The 24294-nt window shown below is 41.5% G+C and overlaps 1 protein-coding gene across 1 annotated transcript in view; it reads right to left on the bottom strand.

The window, feature by feature from the left end:
* Window positions 1-1460: 1460 nt before the first annotated feature.
* Window positions 1461-24294, bottom strand: part of Hadha (hydroxyacyl-CoA dehydrogenase trifunctional multienzyme complex subunit alpha) — a 41646-nt gene continuing 18812 nt past the window's right edge. Inside the window, exons 8-20 of the mRNA XM_015479899.2 lie at window positions 19003-19125; window positions 18460-18578; window positions 16285-16341; window positions 14517-14626; window positions 10875-11009; window positions 8735-8906; window positions 6647-6733; window positions 4818-4958; window positions 4392-4460; window positions 3607-3802; window positions 2760-2874; window positions 2072-2217; window positions 1461-1987 (exon numbers count right to left, since the gene is read on the bottom strand). Coding sequence (XP_015335385.1) covers window positions 1842-1987; window positions 2072-2217; window positions 2760-2874; window positions 3607-3802; window positions 4392-4460; window positions 4818-4958; window positions 6647-6733; window positions 8735-8906; window positions 10875-11009; window positions 14517-14626; window positions 16285-16341; window positions 18460-18578; window positions 19003-19125 — 1616 coding nt within the window. The 3' untranslated portion in view covers window positions 1461-1841. The remainder of the gene's footprint in view (window positions 1988-2071; window positions 2218-2759; window positions 2875-3606; window positions 3803-4391; window positions 4461-4817; window positions 4959-6646; window positions 6734-8734; window positions 8907-10874; window positions 11010-14516; window positions 14627-16284; window positions 16342-18459; window positions 18579-19002; window positions 19126-24294) is intronic.

Here is a 24294-nt window from a genome sequence, read left to right as displayed (position 1 = left end):
GTGTCAACAGCTTTCTTTTGGAGGGTCACAATGACCAATGGGCACCATGCACATGCTTCCAGGCAAGAGATGGCTTTGGGATGGTGTGTGGATGTAGTCTATTCATATGTCCCCAGAGGCAGCTGGCAGCAGCCTTTACTCCCTTTTGCAAGCACCTCACCGGCTGCTGCCCTACAAGAACCCGCCAACTCCTACTGATTGGACATAATTTACACCCACCTGGTGCTATTGATAGAAAAGACCCAGATGTCAAATCTGGGCTCAAGTTCATCTTTTTGCATTATAGGCATCTGAGGCTCTCAGATCCTCACACACAGAAAGCTGTTCATGGGCTAGATGGCACACACCTGTAATTCCAGCAACTTGGGAGGCTGAGGCAGGAGGATCTCAAGTTCAAAGCCAGCATCAGCGACTTAATGATGCCCTGGCTCTAAATAAATTATAAAAAGGGCTGGGGATGTGGCTCAGTGGTTAAGTGCCCCTGGGTTTGATCCCTGGTGCCAAAAAAAGAAAAGAATAAGAAACCTGTTCAAGGCCTTGGTACAGAGGATCAATTCTGTCTTCTACTGGTCATCCAGAAATCCCAACTCAAGAGATAACTGTTGTATGGTTTGCCTTCCTAGCAAATAGCAACCAGTATTTAGTAGAGTTGAAGCTAAACTTCACACTTGCCAGTCCCACCACCTGAGCTGGGACTAGGGAAATGCTTTAAGTACTTGCGAATGGAGCAGAGTGGGCAGTATCTGAGTTTAGAATGCACTGAGTGTTATGGGACTTGAATTAGGATTCTGCACACACTTGGTAACTCATTGTGGATCTTTCTGCCAGACCCAGTTAGGAGCCCAACACTGTTTATCCAACTGGGCGCTACTGCCAGAACACAAGTGTGAGAACCCAGCACACCAGGGACGGGGGTGGGGAGAGATGAGGTGATAGCAATGGGGGAGGCTGCGGTCTTTGCTGCTTCTCGGCCACCTCTCACCTCCATGCAGGCATCTTTCATCTTCCCTGGTGTGGGCCAGCACATGCAGGACTCCTGCATTGGAGAAATGTCATCTCCTCTGTTTAACTCTGACATTGCCACAAACATGCTGAGAAGCAATCATGCATGAGGCATACCAGGAAAGGAAACGGGTACCAGCATACAGTGAGGAGATCCAGTTTGTGGAAAGTCATACCTTTTGCATCCTGGCACACCATTCCTCTTATAATCCTGCTGCTCTCAGTACCCAGGGTCATTTCCCCTGTGAGCAGCCCTGTCAAAGCATTTAAGCAGTTAAGCTTAAATGGCTGTGGGCACAAAAAGTCCCACTTTCTGGTATCACAGTCTCTCTCAAGCAGATGCCCAGAACTCCCCCAGTACCCTCCTACTCCAAAGGGACAGGGCTTTATTCCAGCTCATGTCCTCAAGAAGGGCTTGAGCCAGAAGGGCAAAGACACAAGAAAAAGAACCAAACCAAGCGGGTGATAGTTTGGTTTTTACTGTTGTTCTGTTGGGCTGGTTACAGAAATGCTTTCGCCACCACTAGCCACCACTGGCCTCCTGGGAGGAACAGGCAACAAAAGTGGCTCTGGATGGCTCTTAGCTGCTGATTTGGGCTTCAGGGTTTAGAAAAGGAGCACAGTGGGTTCCACTTTCCAATATGAAGTACAAACTCTAATTCATAGTCAGACTTCACCAGGAAGGAGATGGTCAGAGCTGAAGGCACTTTAATTTAGGAGCAAACTCAAGACCAGGCTTGGTTTTCCTTCTGCTTCCTGATACACCCAGATGGCACTTTTGAAGCAGCGCTGCTGGCAGCTGGGTTAGTGCACTGATGGAGCAGGGCGGGAGGGCCTGCTCACTGGTAGAACTTCTTACTGGGACTGTTGGCGTGGTCAATGAGCAGCTGGCATGGGGTGAACTGTTTTCCATAGGCAGCTTCATACTTCCGGAGCCGGTCCACTATCTTCTGAGCACCATATAGATCCACAAAACGGAAGGGACCTGGACAGAGAAACAGGACTTTATTGAAAGAGGCAGCAATGAGAGCACCAGGATGAAGGGAGACTTGCCAGCCCGCAGACGAACCTCCGAGACAAGGGGGGAAGCCAAGGCCAAAGACTGCTCCGATGTCTCCCTCTGCAGGTGTGGCCAAGATCCCTTCCTGTAGGCACAGCACTGCTTCATTCACAAATCTTGTCACCACACGGTACTGGATGTCTTCATCAGAGGAGCTGCCAACATGAAGAGACAGTTAGGCAGAGGAACAGGGAGGCAAGCAGAGCTGGGGTTGAGTATGAAGTGTGGGTGGGTGCTGGGAGCCCTGTGGCCAGGCAGGACCAAACCTCTCACTCTGCAGAGAAGTCAGCCTGGGAGGCCCAGGCTTTCCCTTGGAAAAAAGGGGTGTTACTTGTCCTAAGTGATATGAAACTGAGCACCCATGAGGATCTGGCACAAGGGGATAATCAAGTGCTCACAAGTGATAATCAAGAGCTGGGAGGATGAAGGAGCCAAGATGACCACCCTTCCAGCTGCTCTCTGGACCTTCCCAGGGAAGGCTAGTGCAGGCAGGGCCTCTGCCAGGCTCCACCCACTCTCACCTGATGTCTGCAAGACTGAGGGCATGTGTAAGGGCTTCATGCCTAGAAAGCCTGTGCCAGCTTCAGGAGCATTCTCTTGGTTCAGCTGAGCATAAGGGAAACAGAACAGGGGCCAGGAAGCTTTGGGCTGTCAGAAATGTATGTTTCCTTGCCCTGAGCCACTCAAACTGACTTACACCTCGGGCTTAGCAGGAAGCCTCAGACTTGCAAAAATAGTATCCATGTCAGAATTCAAACTCTTATTCTTGGAGCCCTCCTGATAAATGTAAAAGCCTTTCCCAGATTTGCGACCTAAAAGAAGAAAAGAAGAGGCGGCATCACTACTTGTTCTCCCAGCCCTGGCCACGAGTGCCTGTCTCTGCTACCTGCTGTAAAGCTCCAGTCTTTTCCCTGCATCCAGCTCACCCTGAAATTCTATCTTTATCAGAAGAGCTGACAGAGAAGGAAGGAAGATCTTGTGATTTCTGGAGCTTGGAAATCTGTATCTGCTTGAAAAGGCTGCTCAGATGAGCTTTCATGTCCAGATACGTAACACCAGGCCCCAGGAGGCAAGGCCTAGCAGAGATGTTGCTATTTCCACAGATGTAGCAGAGGTAGAACAGAAATGCCTCTTGGACCTGGTAGTGGCAGAGACCTAGAAGTCTAGACCTTTTTTTTTGGTGGTACTGGGGATTGAACCCAGGGATGCTCTACTACTGAGCTATATCCTCAACCCTTTTTATTTTGAGACAGGGTCTTGCTAAGCTGCCTGGGCTGGTCTTGAATTTGTAATCCTCCTCCCTCAGCCTCCGAAAGCTGCTGAAATTACAGATGTGCACCACCACATCTGGCTTTCTCTCTGTCTTTTGTCTGTAATTTATAGGACTAGGTGCCCAGGAAATCATTTTTGAAACTCCCTATGACCAGGCTTGAGTGTTTAAGAAACACTCTTCCCTGTGGGCCTTCAGTGATTCTATGTTCTCAAGACCATGCTCAGAACTTTGTAACTAATGGTGCCAGTCATGTTTCCTTGTGCCTACTCACCCAGGAAGCCCTTGGACACCATCTGGTTCAGCAGCTCTGGGCTTCCACCTCCAAACCGCTCCCCAAAGGCTTTGCCCAGATCTTCTGCCACATGTTTCGCTACATCCACACCAACTTCATCCGCCAGGGTAGCAGCACCCACAGGAAAGCCAAAGCCTGTGGTCAGGGAATCCAGCTTCTTAGGGTCAACTCCTTCCTGAATAGGAAGTGAAGCAGGGGCCTCAGGGAAAGGCCATCTCAGATCCTTCCCCAACACACACAGAAGGACTCCCTCTGGCTAGCCCCAGGTATAGCCTTGTGCAAAATTTCTCTGGGTTTTACCTGGCTATGCCCAGGACTGGCACTCCATGCAGGGAAGCACAGGTGGAAAGTGTGCAACTTCTTGATCTATAGCACTTGAAGGAAGTTTAGAGATTAACAAATTATCCACTTCCTTCCATGTTTGCAATTCTGAATCTCAATACTAAGAAGATGCAATAGGTGACAAGGCTGAGAGCACCATGACTGTAAAATACATCAGTATTGCCAAGGAGCAATGCTGCAGAGCGCTGAGATTCCTGTTTGGGCAAGTGTCTAAGGGAGCAGAGTTCAAACTCTGCCCATTTACTGTGGCCTACATGACTTCCACTCCTGCACAGAGACGGTGGGTACAAAAGGGCCTCCTGAAGAAGCAGCAGGAGTTAGTGTACTCAGAGGAGCCTTGTACCTCCTGTTGACATCTTCAGTTTGGAGACCTGAGTGAAGGAGTGGAAGAGGCCTCAAATGCTCCACAAAGTAATACCCACCTGGAGGATTCGTATGACTTCAGACATCATGGGTGCAAGACACCTGGTGGTGTAGAAGCCAGGTCCATCCTGCAAGGGAAAGAAGGTGAACTCATTGTCTGCTTTTGACTGGAACTACTCATGTCCGAGAAGTCTTGCTTTCCCAGCTGTGATTTCAAAGTTTAAGGGAATTTAAAATCTCAATGAGAGTCTTTAATATTAAATTGCAAAGAAAGTTATTCTGGGATAGTCTGGCACAACGAATTGTTCCATGGTCACCTTCAAGGCCTGGAACGAGTGGGAGGATCCTGTCATATTCCAGAAACAACCAAGGGGACAGCATTATCTGAAACTGCTATATTTGCTCCAGAAAACAGTTATCAAGTCTGGAGGTATAGGGAGTCCTTTTAGAACTTTCAAATGTGTTGTAAAATCCCAGCTCCTCACCTTGACCACAATGATGACCTTCCCTTGCTTGAGACCAACTGCTACAGCAGAAGCAGTTGTGTCCTTGGATGTTTTCTCTGTTGTGATGATCTCTAGTAGCTGCATCTTGTCCACAGGAGAAAAGTAGTGCATACCAATCACCTGGCAAAGAGAGCCAAAGCCAACAGATCTACAAATGCTGAGGAGGGAACCTGACACCTTCATTTTTTGTTAGAAAAATAATGGAGGGAAAGGTGAATGTGATAAGGAATACTGCTGATAGTTAAGTCATGTAGTTCCATGGATTTCTGATGAGAGGTACAGTATGTTTAAGGTGAGCTAACCAGAATCCTCCTCTTCCATTTGTTTCTAAGGATATCTGTGTCTACCAACAATCAGTGCCAAAGTCACAGCTAAAGGCCAAACTAGATTTACTGGGGAAGAATGGATGAAGATTCCACTTATAGTAATGATGATGATGGTTTAGGTGAGAGGTCCACATTTTATGGGGAAGGGACAGGCAGAAGCATTGGTTAATATGCTGGACTGTCAGAGATGTATTTGCATTTTACATAGATGAGTCTTACCACTAGGACTCTAAGCTTAAGAAACACTTCTGCACAATCCTATGCACCTGTAGACTCATTAAACCAGTGATTTTCACAGTGTAGTACCCAGATCCACCATCATTAACATCACCTATGAACACCAGAAGTATGGATTCCAAAGTCTAAGCCAGACCTACTGAATTAGAAAACTCTGAGGGTGTGGTCTGGATCTGTGTTTTAATGAATCTTCTCAATGATCCTGATGCATCCTATCATTTTATTTATTTTTGTGGCACTTGGGAGAGAACCCAGGGCCTCATGCATGCTGGGAACGGACACTCTACTACTCCCCAGCCCTTTCTATTTTTTATTTTGAGACAGGGTTGCTCAGGCTGGCCCTGAGCTTGCAATTCTCCTGCCTCAATCTTCTGAGTAGTTGGAATGACAAGTGTGTGCTACCATACCCAGTCTTATGCTAACATTTAAAACCATCTCAGAAAGCTAACAATTTGATGGGCTTCAAAACAAAACTGTGCAAGAAGTCTAATTCATTAATTTACAGTTCTGCTTTCTCTCTCCACTTTAGTTACTAGTTACAACTAATAATACCTACTATTTTAATCCATTTATCATTTATTTCTAACATTTAATCCATTATAACTCTGTGAACTTGTCAAGTTATCTAGATGAGGAAAAAAGGCATCATGAGGTTCAAATCAGTAGCTCAGGGTCAGTTAGTAAATAGCAGGGAGGGATGCCATCACCGGTCAGCTGTCCCTGAAGTCTGACCACTGATCTTTATCAATTAAATGTTATCTACACTTATCAATCCAAAAGTTTCTTCTACACTCTGAACTGTTCTTTTACTTTGGTCTAAAATACTTAGGTGCTTCTGCACCAGCCTTTTCATGTCCTGGGCAGAAGGTCTAATCAAAGCCATGGGTAGACACAGGCCACCTTACCCCTATCAACCTATTCTAAACAATTACTAGACTGCTCTGTAGCCAAATGGATATTTTATTCTTATTTTAGGGCCTATCCTTCAATGTCTAATTAGAGGATAAAGGATGAAAACCAATACCAATTAGGATGCAAATAACCAATGTACGTATATTTAATTGTACTTCACTTATTACTGTACCTTACATTGGTCATGGCCTAACTTTCCTGTGCCCAATTTTTGGGAATCACTCCTCCACTTCATAATCCAAACTGTGATTTATCTTATTTATATTCTAAGCCTTTCATCAGTGAGTCTGAAGCAGTAAAACATTTCAGGGTTTTTCTCTGTTCAGAGATTACCTTCTCAGGTCTTTTGCTGACAGCAGCAATTTCATTGATTGGGAGAGCAGATGTGTTACTGGCAAAGATACAGTGATCTGGAATCACCTGCAAGGGAAAAGCATTTAAGAATGTGTCACATAGGCCTGGAGATGACAGAGTCTGTAGCAAAGCTAAGAAGGGTCAGGTGGGCCAGGCCCACCCTCTCACCATAAGGCTCAGACAACAAACAGCACTCACCCAGACATTTCAGATCACCCAAGCTTTTGTTTTGGGGAATGTGTTGACCTTATTCTTTTTCCTGTTCAGTCTAGATATGGTCTATCATAAGGTCCTGACCTGGAGAGTATATCTCAGCAGTTGAATAAATAAGATGTCTTAGATGCAGGCTGCTGGTAGCTCAGTGGCGCAGCACTTGTTTTGCATTGTGTAAGGCCCTGGGTTCAATCCCTAGCATCTCAAAAGAAAAGAAAAATCCTTAGATACTAACAAGATGGTCTTAAATCAAATTTCATTTATTTGAAGACTCAGCATGGATTCAACACCTCTTCTTATTGGGATCTGTCCTCAAGTCTGAAAGCTTATGACACCCTCCATTCCTGCCTTGACCTTTAAAAAAATGAGACATACATGCATGCCTAGCTCATTTTTTTATAGTGTATTAATAAAAAGTGGTATATCACTACAATTATATCCACAGTACATGAACACTGTGGACTTTATTAGCCTGGAGGATAATCTCTAACACAGCATTCTGTCTCTGATCCAAACTTATTCTTTTTTTTAAAAATATTATTTTAGTTGTAAATGGACTCAATTCTTTATTTTATTTGTTTATTTTTATGTGGTGCTGAGGATTGAACCAGGGCCTTATATGTGCAAGGCAAGTGCTCTACTGCTAGCCACAGCCCCATCCTCCAACTTATTCTTGTTTTAATTCAAATGCTTGGGTGAAAAACATGGAAGATGCACCTGTTAAATTTGCACAAGTCTGGGATTGGCAGGATCAAAATATCAGAGATGAGAATTAAGGCTGCAGATAGGTTAACATACCAAAAAGATGAGTATAAAATAAGATCAATTATGACAGAGATAAAGATAAAGTATTGCATTAAGATTCAAAAAAAGGAAAAGAAAAAGAAAGAACTCTATAGGCACATGAGGGAAAAGACCTGGGTTGGCAGTAAACCTGTGATAAAGATCCCATGATTTTAGTTAATTGAAAGTGGAATGAGACTTGACAGTACGGCATGACTAAGTGAGCCATCTCAAAATGTGTCATTAGTGTCAAGTACTGGCGGAAAAATCCTCTAGGAAGAGCAAACTAATGTCTCCAAAATGGCTGGCAACAGTCTCAATTTGTAGTGTAATGGTTACCACTCTTGCCTCACACAAAAATGGCTGACAACAATTCTTCCTCTCCTGGGACATGCTTAGCTGTGGTCCTGCCTCATGTCCAGATTACTGCCATCTCTCTCTTTCTAGGCTCTTTCTTGATACCACCACCAAGGACTCCTATTACTCATGTCATCCTGTCTCAGAGCATTTGGGAGAAGGATCAGAGTAGCATTTCCATGAACACGCATTTGACTCCTGCCTGGAGTCCTTTGCTGCCTAGAAGAAATTTGGTTATCACTCGAAGCCAACCAAAATCTCAAAACATCTGGCTATATAATTCCATCAAGTTATTTGTATTTTGAGTGATGATCTCCCCTCATAAATAAAGCCAATGAACCCTGTGTTTAGGTTAATAAGCTATTTAATTTTCTTCCCTTATGATTTAGATCTGACCTTTCTACCATGGAGAGTTCCTGAGCTCACACAAAAACTTATGTTTAGGGGCTGGGGTTATGGCTCAGTGGTGGAGTGCTTGCCTAGCACATGCGAGGCACTGGTTTTGATCCTCAAACCACATAAAAATAAATAAAGTTGTTAGTCCATCTACTGCTAAAAACATTTTTTAAAAAACCAATAAAAAAAAAAAACCCTTATGTTTGGAAACAAATAGTGCTGTATAGAGAACCACGAGTTTCCCACTAGTTCTTTAAAAATCCCTCAGTTTCCCCACTCATTCCACTAGGGTCCAAATGTGTCAAGCCTCTTACTTACTGTTTCTACTTCCTTTAGTACTTTGTGCTTAACATTGAGGTCCTCAAAAACAGCTTCAATCACCATGTCGACCTTTTCAAAACCCTGGTAATCAAGTTGCCCAATCAAGTTGCTAAAGATGGAATCCCTTTCAAATGATGTTAGAGCTTTCTTCTTTACTTTGTCGTTTAATCTAGACAAAAAGAAAGGAGAGTGGCATTTATTGAGTGTCCACGGGCTACAGTGTCACTGTGTGTTTTTTACAGCTCTGTGAAGGAGTTATTTTATTACCCCCATCTTGAGGGGTAATAGCTCAAAGAAGCTCGGAGCTTCTTTTATGGCTAGTTAAGATAAGGTAGCTTTCAAAAACCAGCTGACCCCCAAGTGCATATACTTTCAATACAAAATAACCTCTAAATGCCCAACTTACATTAACTGTATCCCTCATAAAACAGTTCAATTTGCCAGGAGGAGTAAATAACTCAAATACGAGAATGGCAGAACAGAAGAGCAACCGTTTTAATTCTCTAACTAAACCACCTGGTTGTTACACTGGTTGTCATCACTCACAGTGTTCTCTACCTGTAATCTTCTAGAGGAAGCCTTAGGTGGTTCTCTTCAATCCCCTTCTCGCTCAGCACCTAGTAGCTCATTGCATTTATCACATAAAACATTAACTCAAGGTTTCTCCCTTTCCAAAGGCAGCTACAAAGGATTCCTGCTACTCAGTGTATTTTATTGCCAATGAAAACAGACTCTTTTAGATTTAATCTAACCACACATTCAGAATAAATAACCTAGAGCTTTCCTCTACTGAAGTATAAAGCTAAATTCCATTCACCAATTTCTGTAACCAACAGAAAAACAAAGCCACAGATAAGTTAAAAGAGATATCAAATTAAGATCTTGAATGTATGGGCTCAAACCTCTTGGTTTCGTTTCGTTTCTTTCTTCCTTTTTATCACTAAGCCACATCCCCAGCTCTTACTGCCAATAAATTGGGAGGGGACAGGAATGATGTCCCAAGTCACTTGCATGGTGAGTGAGCCTTGTCAGAACCTGAGGTTTCTGAGATGAAAAGTAAAGCTGGGATGGCTGTACCCAGACAGGTCACAGAAAGAAGCTATCATAGAGCAACAATTTCTCTTTTTGGTGACTGTATTAAATGCTGTGTGGGGATACTTGTTTACAAGTTTCAGAGAAATGCTGCTATTTCTCTAGCATACACCATTTTTTTTTGTGTGTGGAGGGTCAGAATCTTTTATTACAATTCCTTTTTATCTTACAATAAGCTCCCAACAGGTCCTAGCATTAGGGTAGCAGTGTATGAACTCCTGTACAAACGTTAACAATGTGCTTCAGCTACATAAATCCATTTAAGAAACAAAAAAAGCTCACTCAGCTAAAAGTCACTAGCAGGACGGTCTAAGTGCAGCCAGCTTGTCCATCATGCTTGAGCAGCACACAGTGCTGAGACCAACCCCAGGTTGGCCAAGCTGCTGCTGCATATCCCCTCAGCAAAACTGGCGGTACGTGTGTGGGGTGAGTGGGCATGTAGGGAGGGGGAGAATAAGCCACCCTTGTCAATTCAGAGTAAGACGGAGACACAGTCTGCAAAGCCTCAGCTGTTAGGGACTCAGCAGGAAATGGCTTTGCCTTGTCATGACAGTCAAGAAAGACAAGGCCCAAGAGTCTCGACTGGTCTGGCTTTTACCTGCACATTCCCTCACATCCCAGCCTCAGCCCTCTCAACAGAGATACTGTCCTGCTGGTTTAGGAAGCCATTACACAACAGCAACTACATGTAAACTGCAGTAAAACCCACAGGCCTGAGGATTTCTAGTCTGACACCAAAGCATAAGATAAACGGCATTTAAAAATACGAACTAACCGAGAAAACAAAACAAACAAAATATCTACTGGAAAAGGTTTTCCCTTTGGCACTCAAAGACTACAGATTCCAGAGATGTTAAAGTTCATGCTACCTTGAAGTGCAAGAAGGAATTAGTGTTTCTAAAAATCAAAGAAAATGTAACTTAACTATGGAGTATTATGTGTTCAGGGCAAAGGAATCTCTGATGACAAACCATACCCCCAAACCAAGATACCAAAAACCCCGTAAAACATTTTTACTCCTGGCAAAAACAGAGAGCATCCTTACCCTTTGAACACTTGTTGCTGTCCCCGTCCCAGTCCAGCTACCGTAGTGTCTTTAAGAAGGGTCTTCAGCCCCTTGTCCACGGAGACTTGGGCGATGCCAGCTCCCATAAGCCCTGCACCAAGAATACCTAAATGCCTGAAAGCAAAGGATGAAATGATTCTGGGAAAGAACTCTTACTTGTTTCAGTAAAAGTGGGAGGTTGCCCAAGTTATCATCCAATAAACTAACTCAAGCAGGCAACTATGAGGTGCTTTAAATAATTTTTACCTATACAAATACAGTTTTAATAAATAATTGATTTTTAAAGTGAAATGCAAACATCTTTTGGGTCTAAAAGAACAGGTCTTCCCAGAACTATACTAATTCCCAATAGTGCCTGAAGATCATGGAAAATGACACCACCCCTCCTAAGCCTAAACCAACATGGATATTTTAGTTTTTTGAACAAAGGCCAACTGGCAGTGACATGTCTGAAGACTAACTATTTTTTACTTGTTAAGCAGTGATTTGTTAGTGATTTTACCATTTTCCAGCCGTCTTTCATTTCTCCTGATATGTGGGCCTCTCTTGCCCTTCACCTGGATGAGTTTTGAAGATCTCAAAACTCAGCTAAAAGTCACTAGGCTGATCCAGGTCCTCCCCTCTCCGGTGCCTCTACAGGTGCACATCCCTACCTTTTCACCCCTGATTCCTCTTGAACTTGTTAGGACCACTTGATTTATTCCAGTGTATTCTGCAGTGGCTTCATGTACAAGCTCACTGTTTCCTCAAATAAATTCTAAGCTTTCTGAAGACCAGAAATCATGTGTGATTATTTTCAGTTCTCCATAGTTCTGGAACAATATGCCATATTACCACAGTAAATAACTTAAAAAAAATTAAAGAAATACTTCCTTCATTAAAGAACCCTAGATTTATAGTTCTGTAGATGTAAATTAGAGGTGAAATGAGGGGTAAAGTTTCATTCCTAACCATTCTGGTTATAATGTTAGAAAGTTATACTGGAGGGCTGAGGCCGTAGCTCAGTTGGCAGAGCACTTGCCTAGCATGTGTGAGGCCCTGGGTTTGATCCTTAGCACCACATAAAAATAAACAAATAAAGGCATGCTATCCATCTATGACTAAAAAAAAAAAAACAAAACAAAAACATACTCAAGTCTGAAAAGGAAGACTAACTTCAAATCCAGGAAGCATCTCCTAAAATTTCAAAATTTATCTACTGTCTTTTTCTTCAGTTCTTTCTCAAATTAGGTCAACTCTTAGATCATTCTGTTTTTCTATCCGTTTAATTTTAAGTTTTTGAATTTTTGATTCAAGGTGATTTCTGTCTTAACTACAAGTGCTTATTTAAGGATATTTAATTCAAGTTTGGGAATTTTCTGGTATAATGTTTTTCTTCATTGTGATTGGGAGGGTAATGTTCATAAGCTTAAGTGCTTTGATTTTCATTCATTTTCTATTTTTTCCTTACATTAGCTTTAATGGATGATGCCTCCCTTTTTGTATAGTTCGTACAAAATACATAATGTACCTAAATATAACAATAAGAGTAATATGCAGACAGGAATAGCAGTGTGAAGTGGCATGCTAGGTTTTTTATATTACCAAGTGTATTATAAAGTGCCTGTCTGCCTTTCCTTCTCTTTCTCTACTGAGGACTGAACCCAGTGGCCACATCCCACTGACTACATCCCTAGCCTTTTCTATTTTGAGATAAGGTCTTGTTAAGTTGCCAGAGCTGGCCTTGAACTTCCGATCTGCTTACCAAGTAACTGGGATTACAGGTGTGTGCCACTGCGCCTGGCTGGAAGTACAGTTTCTTTAATTGACAACATTGTGTACGTGGAGGGATGGGGGTGAAGATATTAGGTAGGGTCAATTCTTAACATTTTTGTTTCATCCTTCCTTTCTTTCTTGTCACAATAAAATCCCCCTCTTAGAGCTTAGCAATACTCAAAGAACAAATAAAATAATAACAAAAAAAGAGAAGGTCAAAACTTTTTATATAATTTTAAAAATTGTTGCGGATGAACACTAAATTCAGTCCAATCTTTGACTATCACTTGAACCTTCTGGGAGTGCTGTAAGACTTTACCATGTACTTAAATTGTGTTTGTACAATATAATAAGCACTGAGCTCCCATTAAAAAAAAAAAAAAAGAAGAAGAAGTTAGCAATACTCTCTGCCTTCTGTTTTTGCTATACATGAGGAATAGGGCTTGTTTTCCTCATTAATCTGTTTGATCTTTAGACAACGTGTGAAAATGTGTATTGTTTTTTCTTTTTCTTTCTTTGGTACTAGGGATTGAACTCAGGGGCATTTGAGCACTGACCAGATCCCCAGCCCTATTTTGTATTTTATTTAGAGACAGGGTCCCACTGAGTTGCTTAGTGCCTTGCTTTTACTGAGGCTGGTTTTGAACTTATAATCCTCCTGCTTCAATCTTCTAAGCCACTGGGAGTACAGGCATGAGCCACCGTGTCCAGTTGAAAAGGTGTATTTTTAAGTGGCCATCATTATTCTACTGCAACATAAGAGTAATTTGCCAGACCATTAAATAAAAGGTACTGTTACTCTTAGGTAACAAACACAATTGGTCTGATACCAATCAGTAAGTGTGCTGGAGAAGGATTTTAAGGTTGTATTTCAGATATTATTTGGAAATCAGCCCTCCTGGCTAGAATCTTATCTGTCTCACCCAGCTTCTTTTCTACTTTATCTTCTAATTTAGGTGTTATCTCATTAAAGGTGGGCTGAAGAAGAAGGAAGGAACTTTAGTTGCTTCTCCCTCATTGAAATTCAGCTAGAACAGGTTTTTCAAGATCAGTACTGCTACTGTTTTGGGTTAAGTAAGTCATCTGGTAGAGGCCATTCTGTGCCTATCCCTAGCCTCTAGCCATTACATATCAGTAACATCTCTTCCTCCCCAGTTGTGATTACCAAAAACATTCTCACACACTCAAATGTCTCCTGGAGTGGATAAAATCGTCCAGGTTGAGAAGCCCTGAGCTAAGGTAGGGACACATTAAATAGAAGATGCTGAAAAGCAGCATAACATTAAAAAAAAGGATTATGATGAGTACACCTGAAACAGGCAAATACCATCTCACTGCTTAAGTTGTAAGCTAAAAGAAACAGAAGATTTTATTTTATTTTTTGTGGTGCTGGGGATTGAATCCAGGGCCTTGTGCATGTAAGGCTAGCACTCTACCAATTGACCTATATCCCCAGCCCAGAAGCAGAAGGTTTTAACAATGATAATGATGCTTTATATTTTTTAATGAGAAAGAAGTGAATTCCCAGAGATGGCATCTCAGGTCAGAGAGAGAGAGAGAGAAAAGACCATTGAAGGATACAGAGTACATTCAGGAAGGGGGATCTAAATTGGATTTCTCAGGGACATTAATATCTAAGACAAGGAAGTGATTGATAGGAGTCACTATAGGAACAGAGAAAACTCAGAACAGGCAGAATTTTGAAAGACAAAATGTTCTTGGAGTAAATAAAGGCTCTAATGTGCTCAGATAGGAGAGCTTGAGGGCAAGACCAAATTAACACATAAACCTAGTTTTGCAGATCTTCAAAAACATCTGTAAGCTTGCACACAGTAAGGTTCACCATGGCTTCTAAGTTTAACTTACTTAACATCCTTCTGTGGGGCTCCAACTTTATTTTTCTTGCACAGGACTTGGCCATGATATAGTCCCACCAAGGCTTTTGATTCTTTGGTCAATGCCAGCTCTCCAAATTTCTGAAAAGTAAAGAACAAGAAAAGGTAGAAATTTACAGTCTGAGTGACTTGTATTCCTTTGGTTTGTTTTTCTCTGCAGAGCACAGGTGGTATTCATAACACCTCGGTTTCCCAGGGGTGTTCAGGAGACTCAGTGGTGGCTATGCTATCTCCCACTGATTTTTTTTTTAGACGTTGATGAACCTTTATTTTGTTCATTTATTTATATGCGGTGCTGAGAATTTAACCCTGTGCCTCACACATGCTAGGAAAGTGCTCTATCACTGAGCCACAACCCTAGCCCTGATTTTTTTTTTAAATCCTCATCCGCAGCATGTTCTAACTAATGCTTTCAAACAAAATGCTATTCCTTCTAGTTACGATTTCATTATGGAGAGCAAGGTCAAACATCTATAGACCACCAGTATTTTTTCAGCATCAACTTAGCTCTTGGATTCTTTTTTTCTAATATTTATTTTTTAGTTATAGGTGGACACAATATCTTTACTTTATTTTTACATGGTGCTGAGGATCAAACCCAGTGCCTCACACATGTTAGGCAAGCACTCTGCCTCTGAGTCACAACCCCAACCCCTAGCTCTTGGATTCTTTAAAGCAGAAATGTAGTATTCTTTGTCACAAAACTATGTCTCAGAGCCAAACAGGCCTTCACAAATGTCTCCAACTGCTTTATTCGAGTTGGGAAGAAGAGGCCCAGACATATGAACTGTCTCTGCTGTTTAAAGCCATACTACCTCAAAATGGCAGAAATGGAACTTGACTCCTAAGTCAACTCCTAACTCTCTTGTTCTTTTTCCACAATATTAGGCTGCCCTGCAAGATACCTACCACCACTTTAAAAAGTATATCAATTTAGGGGTTAATAGCATAATATTTAGAGTCAGGGTTTGACACAATTGGGTTTGAGCACTGGCTCTGAAAAATGGCATAGGCTTGTAATCCCAGCCAGGCAGAAGACAGAGACAGGAAGATCTCAAGTTCAAGGCCAATCTCAGCAGTTTAGTGAGACCCTTAGGAACTTATTAGCAAGACCCTGTATCTGTGCTACTGTACCCAGCCTACCTTTGTCTTTCACTGGGTATGAGACATTTCTTTTCATTTTGTAATCACCAAAAAGAAGCTGGGCTTCAACATTTCATCTCTAGGTCCTAACAGGTACTCTTATCAATGTATTCATTTTGCCACAACAAATCAGCTCAAATTCAGAACAAAACTATTCAAGTGCTGGGCACGGTGGTGCATGCCTGTGATCCTAGCTACCAGAAGGCTGAGGCAGGAGGATCACAAATTGGAGGTCAGCCTGGGCAACTTAGCAAAACCATCTGGAAAAAAAAAAAAAAAAAAGGTAGAGTACCTCTGGGTTCAATTCTCACTACCACAAAACAAACAAAATACAAAAAATTGTCCAAGAGATTCATTCTGAAAAGGTTATAACTCTGCTGCTATTCCTTCTAGTTATGATTTCATTATGGAGAGCAAGTTCAAACATCTGCAGACCACCAGTATTTTCTCAGCATCAACTTGTTCACTGAGAAATGACAACCACTGAAGAAAAAGATATATTAGGCTTTGAATATTTTTTTTCCTACTTTAAACAGAGTATTGGATCTTTGGTTTCCCTGCAATAAGTAATAAAAAATTGGAAGGAATGAACTTACCTGTGATTCAGCAAGATAACCAGCTTCACTCCCTTGCTCAAGTCCAGTTTTTACAACCTAAAAAACACAGAAAGCACTTGTTCAGTGTTGGAATAGACTAGTGAGATGTCCAATAATGCTTAATAAAATTGCCAGTATTGGTAGGCTTTTCCAAGAATAGGTCAAAAATCTAGATTTATGGGAAAGTACAGGACTGAGTGCCTAGCTGCTCTAGACTGGCTGAACTCTCCATCTCTGAGGCTACTGCTGAACCTGGCATGAAGCCTAGAAGGAGAGAGAGCTTCCCTTACTTCTACAAATGTAGGCAGACACTCAACTTCTACTCTCAGCCCTTCTCTCTTTATGCTTTCTTCCTCCAATGCATTATCTAGTTTATCACATTCATATGAACTCTATGAAATTCTACTTCACATTGGGGTAAGAGCTCTCCTAAGTACAATGGCAAATACGGAAGATGAAGAAATGACCCTGAACCCAATCACCATCATTTATGGGAGCGACAAAATTAAAACAACAAACTAAATCCATATTCCTAATCCTGACTTCTGTCTAAACCATTCTTTGAATTTCCCATAACATCTAAATTTAACACATCAAAATTTAATTTATAATTCCTCTTTGGCAAGTTTCTTATTACTTCTGTAGTTTTTAACTTTTACTATTACATCTCAGGGTCTTACTCAAACTTAAAGCCTAACCTACCAAGATACTTGGCTAATTCTCTACTACAATATAGTAGAGAATGCTCTACATTCTCTCTCTCAACATTGATTTTTACCCACTACTGTGAAAACAGCTTTTTATAATTTATGGAACAAAGGTAAAATTTAATTTGTCAATTCATAATTGCCAACATTCTAAAATCCAGTTTCAAGTTACCTTTCTTCAGATATTTCACTTCTCACCTTTAAAAGCTGGTTTCATTAAATGCTCGTTAAAGAGGCTCTCATTTTCTAGCTCCCAAGATTGTTCAAAATGCCCAATCCACCTGACACAACTTACCCTTCACCTACCCGCCATTCATTTTTTAGGGCTCAGGTCAGAGCCCTTCCTCATCTCTCTGGCTCACAGTGATTGCTCCTTCCCATGTGTCCTTAGTGTCTTCTTGATACCTACCATTACTCTTGAGCTGCCTTATGTCTCTTCCACAGCTATCTGCCTCCCCACATGTATATGTTTAATCTCCCTCACCCAGATTGTGAGATGAATATAGGTGTGGGATCATATTTCGCATTTTATTTTATTTTTCTGCAGTGTTGGGGACTGAATCTGGGGCCTGTGCATGCTAGGCAAATATTCTACCAGTGAGCTACACCCAGCCTGTGCTTCATATTTTATGTAATTTGGTGCCTTCTGCTCAAAATATATTTGTTGACTGACCCATTCTCCCATTGTGAAAGTCTTCAATTATATGCTCTCTTAATCCTCTTAGACTTTTTAGATAAAAGAGTTCTAAATTTCAAAGTCTACCTTAGACAGGTTTTTTAATCTTGTGACCATTTTAATTATTCTCTTGGATCTTTTTTACATAACATTTTCCTTAATAATTATAGCAATGGGGAACCAGGCACAGTGGTGCATGTATATAATCCCAGCGGCTTAGGAGACTGAGACCAGAGGATTGTGAGTTCAAAATGAGCCTCAGCAATTTAGTGAATCCCTAAGCAACTTAGTGACACCCTGTCAACTTAGCAAGACCCTGTCTCAAAATAAAACATAAAAAGGACTGGGGATGTGGCTCAATGGTTAAGTACCCCTGGGTTCAATCCTGGTACCAAAAAAAAAAAAAAAAAAGTGATGGGAAGTCTCTTGAGGAATTTTAGGTACTGATAGTAGTTCTGACTAAGGATAGAATAACCATCACTTTTGTGTCAACTACCTCATAATTCATGTATAATATTTTACTGACAAGACTTAGGATTCTTTTCTGCTTTCCTGATTTCTTACTCACAGATTTAAACTCATCAACCGAGGAGCATATCTAACACTGTTTTCCCAAAATACTTCATTTTATGACTCCTTCTAGCTTGTCATGTTCTTCCATTACTGTGTAAATATTTTAATAGCAGACTTAAGAACTTCAGTACTGACATCTGTGGTCCAAAATGGCAATGTATGTTCTCTATAAAGAGAGAAAATATGAGAAAGTTAAGAGTATAGGTGAAGAAGACTCACATCAATTATTTTCAGAGGGGCAGGATAAAGGCCTTTGGTTTGCTTTCGCACTTTTTCTTCCACAGTTTTGTAGATCTGTCGTCTAACAAATGGAATAGTCATGGCGTATGCTGTCAGTTCTGTAAGGTAAAAATGCTTTTAGATACTTTTGCAAAAAGTCTAGCTCCCTTGTTAGTTTGTCCTGTACACTCCATGAAAATGCAGTAATTCTAGCTACTTTGAAAGAACTATTCTTTAAACACATGATCTAAACATGCCTTAATTAGTTGATAAATGTTAAAGCTTGGCCTTGGGTACAGGCATGTTTATTACACTATTATAGTATCTACTTTTAATATTTAAAATTTTCTTATTTATTTATTTTAAAGGCTTTAACTGACAATTTTAAACTTGTCTCTAGAGCAGAGCCATGAAATCCTTTAAGGTTGACTTTACGTTTACAGTAAATAATGTACTCGACTTCTTTTTCATTCTGAATCTACAGCAAATAAAATAAATGCCCAGGGAGGAAGTTTTGCCTTTGTTCTTTACAAAGATACTCACTTTCCATCAATCCCTTGTTTCTCTTAGGAGAGATCTTCTTATCAACTAGTCCATTGGCAAAAGTAACTGCTACTTCTTCTAGGTATTCAATTGTCCGTTCCTGTGGAGGTTTTATTCCTGGTCCTGTAAAAATGAACACAACAGGCTGGAGTGCAAGAGGATTTAGATGAGTCCCAGCTAGGGAAACACCTAGGCATGCCAAAGCCAAAGGCTCCAGCACAGAATGACATTTTAGACCAGAGACTAGTAGGTGGCAGTCAAGAACTGTGGACTCAAAGAGGGGAAATACACTAAGCAGAGGTGAAGCAATGTGCTCAAGGTAGAAAACAAGGCCTTAAACCTTTCAGTCTGACTTCCACTCCTATAGGATGTAGTATGTCTTGTGTGCTGGCACTATTGCTGCAAAACTGGGAAAAAAATGAATAAATTGCAAAATAATTTATAAAGATACCAGAAAGCTGTGGATTCACAAGGTCTATGTAAACTAAAATTCCAGAAAGGGAAGAGCCTTCCTTAGGTTAAGTGACGATTGTTGGTCATTTTTTTTGGAGGGGATATGTGATGCTTTGGGGCATGGGCTGAAGCTGAAGCATGCTACTGCGGGTCAAGTGAAACCATCAGTTTCTGGTGATCATGTATACCATGGAGGAAATCACATGCAAAGTCAGTTCACATCATGAATATTTTTAGAGTTCTAAGCCAGTCAGGAGACTTGAAGGGGCTAGATCAGAAAGGCAGAGAGAAATCTGTCACAGTGTCATGATGTTTAGGACACAAAGTACTTCTACAGAGAAGGGGATCTATAAAAAATATGCAGCTGATTGCCCACTAAAGGCATTTGCCAAATTTGAACCTAATGGAAGCAGGAGACTAGAATGAGGCCCAGGCTGGGTGGGGGGTAGTTCAGTGTAGAATGTATACTTACTATGCACTGGATTCCATCCCCAGCACCGCCCCCCTGCCCCACAGTGAAGCTCCAAAATCCAAAGAAGGGAATTTATGGGGCTGTGAAAACAGACACCTACCAGGATCTCAATCTAAAGGGTTCAAGAACCCCACTGGAGGAGGTGGCTGTGGTCTAAGAAGCAATCTCATACAGTCTGTGGCACTTAGGACACATAATTCTAATAGAGGTAGGAGCTTCAACAAATACACAACTGATCTCTTCCTTACAACATTTGTCTTGTTTAGAACCTGTGTGGGGAAGGAGGAAAATGAACCAAGCCCAAAACTTCTGAATGGTAAAAATTCATTTATCCAAAAAGTCATCATGCAGTCCTAATTCTGCAGGGAGGCCAAGGCAACTGAGATCTGTAAGTAGAACACTGGAAAGCAGGCACCACACAAATGGGATCTTATGTAGGAGCTCCTCAAAACTTTGGCCAAGTACTATTCTGTACATGCATGAGAGGAAAGTATCTGAGGCCAAGAAAAGAACCACCACAGAGGTACAAGAAGCAGCCAGATAGAAACAGATCCAGAAATGAAACAAAAGGTAGAATGAGCAGATACAGTGTTAAAAAGGCTACTGTAGAGTTCATGCCATATTCAAGAAGGTAAACCAGGAACAAAATGAGAATAAATTGAAGAGATAAAAGTAAATCAAATGCTACTTCTAAAACGTGGAAAAAAAAAAACCTAAAATGAGTAATACACAGCACAACAGAAAGTATTCTAAAGGAAAAAAAGACCAGAAAACTTGATTACATGCAATAGAAAATAGCCAGAATTAAAGAACAAGAAAGCAAAAAACTTAGAGCTTCATTTTGGGTCTATGTCAAGTGATCTAATGTGAAACTGGAATCTTCAAAATGGGAGACAGAGAAATATTTGAAGAAGCAACAGCCAAAGAAGTTTCCACTAAGGTAGGAGGATATAAGTTTGATGTTAGCCTTAGCAATTTAAAGAGGCCCTAAGCAACTTGGCAAGAACCTGTCCCAAAAGCAAAAAACACATCCACACCCAGAATGCTTTATCCCTTTTAAATCTTTTTTTTAAAAACATAATTGTCTAAAACAGAAATGCCATATTGAGGAATTTGTAATATACGTAGAAGTAAAATGTATAACAACAAAAAGCACAAAGGGTAGGAAAGAATGAAGGTAAATGACAGATCATCTGAAGACAGACTGAAGAACCAGAACGATGTTGGTGTATAGTAGATGAAGGTATTAAAAGATTTAAGGAAATTGAGATGTTAGAGTAGATTTATGACATAGGATCTGCTCAGCCACCCTTCAAGGGTTAGAGGACACTCCTTTTACACCGCTGCAAGGAGTATGTTTACGAGGGGAGGCCCTGAATCCTTGAACTCTCTGGTTGTTTTTCTTGGTAGGTCAGAAATTGCAGGGGGAGCTGCTACTGTCAAATGGAATCCCTAAATACAATGGGGAATATGGGATTCCAGGGTAGCAGGGGCCAAGTAGCAGCACTCAACTGCCAAGCCAAGGTGGGCATAGTTACTGTAAAGGGTAGAAGAGCCAAAGCAGTAATCAGAACATTCTGACTGGCAGAGACCTATCGTGTTGGCTACTTGATCATGGTATTCTTAGAAAAGAAACAGATGGGCAGTGTACTAAATGTTTACTTCTCGTCCCTGTCCCTTGCGGGTGGTGGAATTTGGGTTTCCTCTGCGTGGAGTGAGCTGGCTGCGACCTACAGCTAAGAAAAGAAGGTGGAAAAAAAACCCCACACTACCCAGGAAATAATTTTAGAAATTGGGGAACGGCTGCCTCTTCAAGTTTAGGGGTTGAGCTTCCACACTGGAAAGAGAGAGAGTGAGAGCCTGCAAGGTAGGAGGTGGGCTGTCCAGGCCCAGTGGGTTACGCCCAATTCCGGAGCTAGGACAGCAGCCTTCCTAACCCATTGAAGACTGAGGTCACGTGCCTTGCATAGTTCATTAAGAGGGAGGAACCACAAAAATGACTCACAATGTCAAACCAAAATCTCCTTGGTTCAAGGCTGAGTGAAGACACTAAATAGCTTAGGAGTGGCTTCCCACACTTACTTGTTTTGGATAAGCAGAGTTATTCTAGGTCTAATAAATCGAAGTGTAACTTGAATCACCAGAGTCAGGGGGTCCTCAATCAGTTCCCACAGATGAGCCAGTTCATGGACCCACTGAAGGGTTTGTGAAACCTCTTGAATGAAGGGGAGGCTGTGTCCCCTTGAGAAGGTTTTATTTTTTATTTTTTCACTAGTCTTCCCCCAAGTACCTATGGTCATTTGCCTTGGGAAAAGGGAAATAACCAAACTTTGGGGAGATCACTTTATACTGGCTCTGAACTGACACTAATTCCAGCACTGTGGAACCCTATTATTGGTTCTGTGACTTGAGGAATAAGTGATCTTATGATGGGAAAAACCAAGTGAAAGCCTCTATAACTGTCTCTACCCAGAAAACAGTAAACAAAAGTACTACCACACCCCTGGAGGGACTGCAGAGATTTGTGCCACCCTGAAGGACTTGAAAGATGGAGGGTAGTGATTCTCATTGTATCCCCATTCAATTTGCCTATTTGGGCCTGTGCAGAATACAGATGGAACGACAAGGGTTTATTACAGTCTTAATCAGGAGGTAACTGCATTGCAGCTGGTAGTCCATATGCAGTCCATTTGCTTAGCAAATTAACACAGTCCCTTTGTACCTGGTAATGCAGTTACTGATCTGGCAAATGCCCTTTTCCTTAGTACCTATTGGCACAGAACATGAGTTTAGTTTCAGCTAGCAAGGCCTGCAATATACTTTCACTGTCCTTCCTTAGGGGTAGGTATATCAACTCTCCAGGCACATATCACAATTGAGTCCACAGAGATGCTGATGGCCTGTTACAAGACATTATTCTGGATCATTATACTGATGTTACTGTGCTGAATGGATCACATGAACAGGAAGTATCAAAAGAAATCCCACAAATGAGTGGGGTGTAATGTTGCACACCTGTAATCTCAGCAACTCAGGAGGCTGAAGTGGAGGATCGCAAAGTCAAAGCCAGCCTCAGCAACTTAACAAGGCCCTAAGCAACTTAGTGGGAACCTGTGTCAAAATAAAACATAAAAAAAGGGTGGGGGATGTGGCTCAGTGGTTAAGCCACTCTGGGCTCAATCTCTGGAACCAAAAAAAGAAGCGGGGAGAAATCCCACAAATATTTGGGGCCTTTGGGGTATGTTAAGACATTCCTTTTAAGGTGAAGGATAAGTTGCTGCATCTGGCCCCTCCTACAAAAATAGGTACTACATTTGGTGGGCTTTTATGGATTTCTGAGACAATATATTACTAATTTGGGTATGCTACTCCAGTCCATTTACTTAGTAACTAAAAAAGCAGCTAGTTTGAGTGCGGCTCAAGACAAGAGAAGCTCTTCGGCCATTTGGGCCATCTGACTCAAACCCGATGGTGTGAGAAGTGACAGTGGCAGAAGCGATGCTATTTGGAATCTTTAGTAGGCTCCTGTAAATGATCACAGTGTGAGTCCTTAGGATTTTGGAAAAAGCCCCACCATCCTCTGGCAATAATTACTCTACTCTTGGGAAACAGTTTTGGTTTGCTAGTAAGCCTTAGTAGAGCTTAAGGCTTAACTAAGGGCCATCAAGTTACCAGGTAACCTGAGCTGCCTATCATGAAATGGATGTTGTCTGACCCACTAAGCCAAAAAAAAGCTGGGAGTGAAGGTAGTGCTCCATTATCTAATGAAAATGGTACACAGGAGACTGTGCTTGGACAGACCCTGAAGGCAAAAAGTGCGTGCAGAATGGCCAAAATGACCACAGTCCTTACTCCTCCTTCCCTTAGTCTGCACCTGTAGCCTTATGGGGAGTTCCTTATGAACAGCTGACTGGGGAAAGGAAAACTCAGTCCTGGTTTGTAGTTTGTTCTGTGTGTTATGCAAGCTGCACTCAGGAGTGGATAGCTGCCACACTACAGTCCCTTTCTGAGACATCTCTGAAAGACAGTAGTGAAGGATAACCTTTCAGTGGGTGGAGCTTTAAACAGTATACCTGATTTGATCATTTTGATGGGAAGGTAAAATGGCCAGAGTCTATACTGGCTGTTAGAGTCTACACTGCATATATTATACATACTTATAGTCTATACTGAGTCATAGGCTGTGTCCAATGGTTTGGCTGGATGGTTGGGAATTTAGAAGGAATCTGGATGGAAAACTAGTGACAATATATTATGGGATGAGTTTTGTCCTCTCGAAATTTGTACATTGAAGCCCTAACTCACGTATTACAAAATGTGACTCCATTTGGACATGAAACCTTTAAAGAGGTGAATGACTCAAAGTG

This window comes from Marmota marmota, unplaced genomic scaffold, assembly GCF_001458135.2.
Source record: "Marmota marmota marmota unplaced genomic scaffold, marMar, whole genome shotgun sequence".
NCBI lineage: Eukaryota > Metazoa > Chordata > Mammalia > Rodentia > Sciuridae > Marmota > Marmota marmota.
The sequence above is the reverse complement of the archived record's forward strand: the minus strand, read 5'-3'. Positions and strand labels throughout refer to the sequence as shown.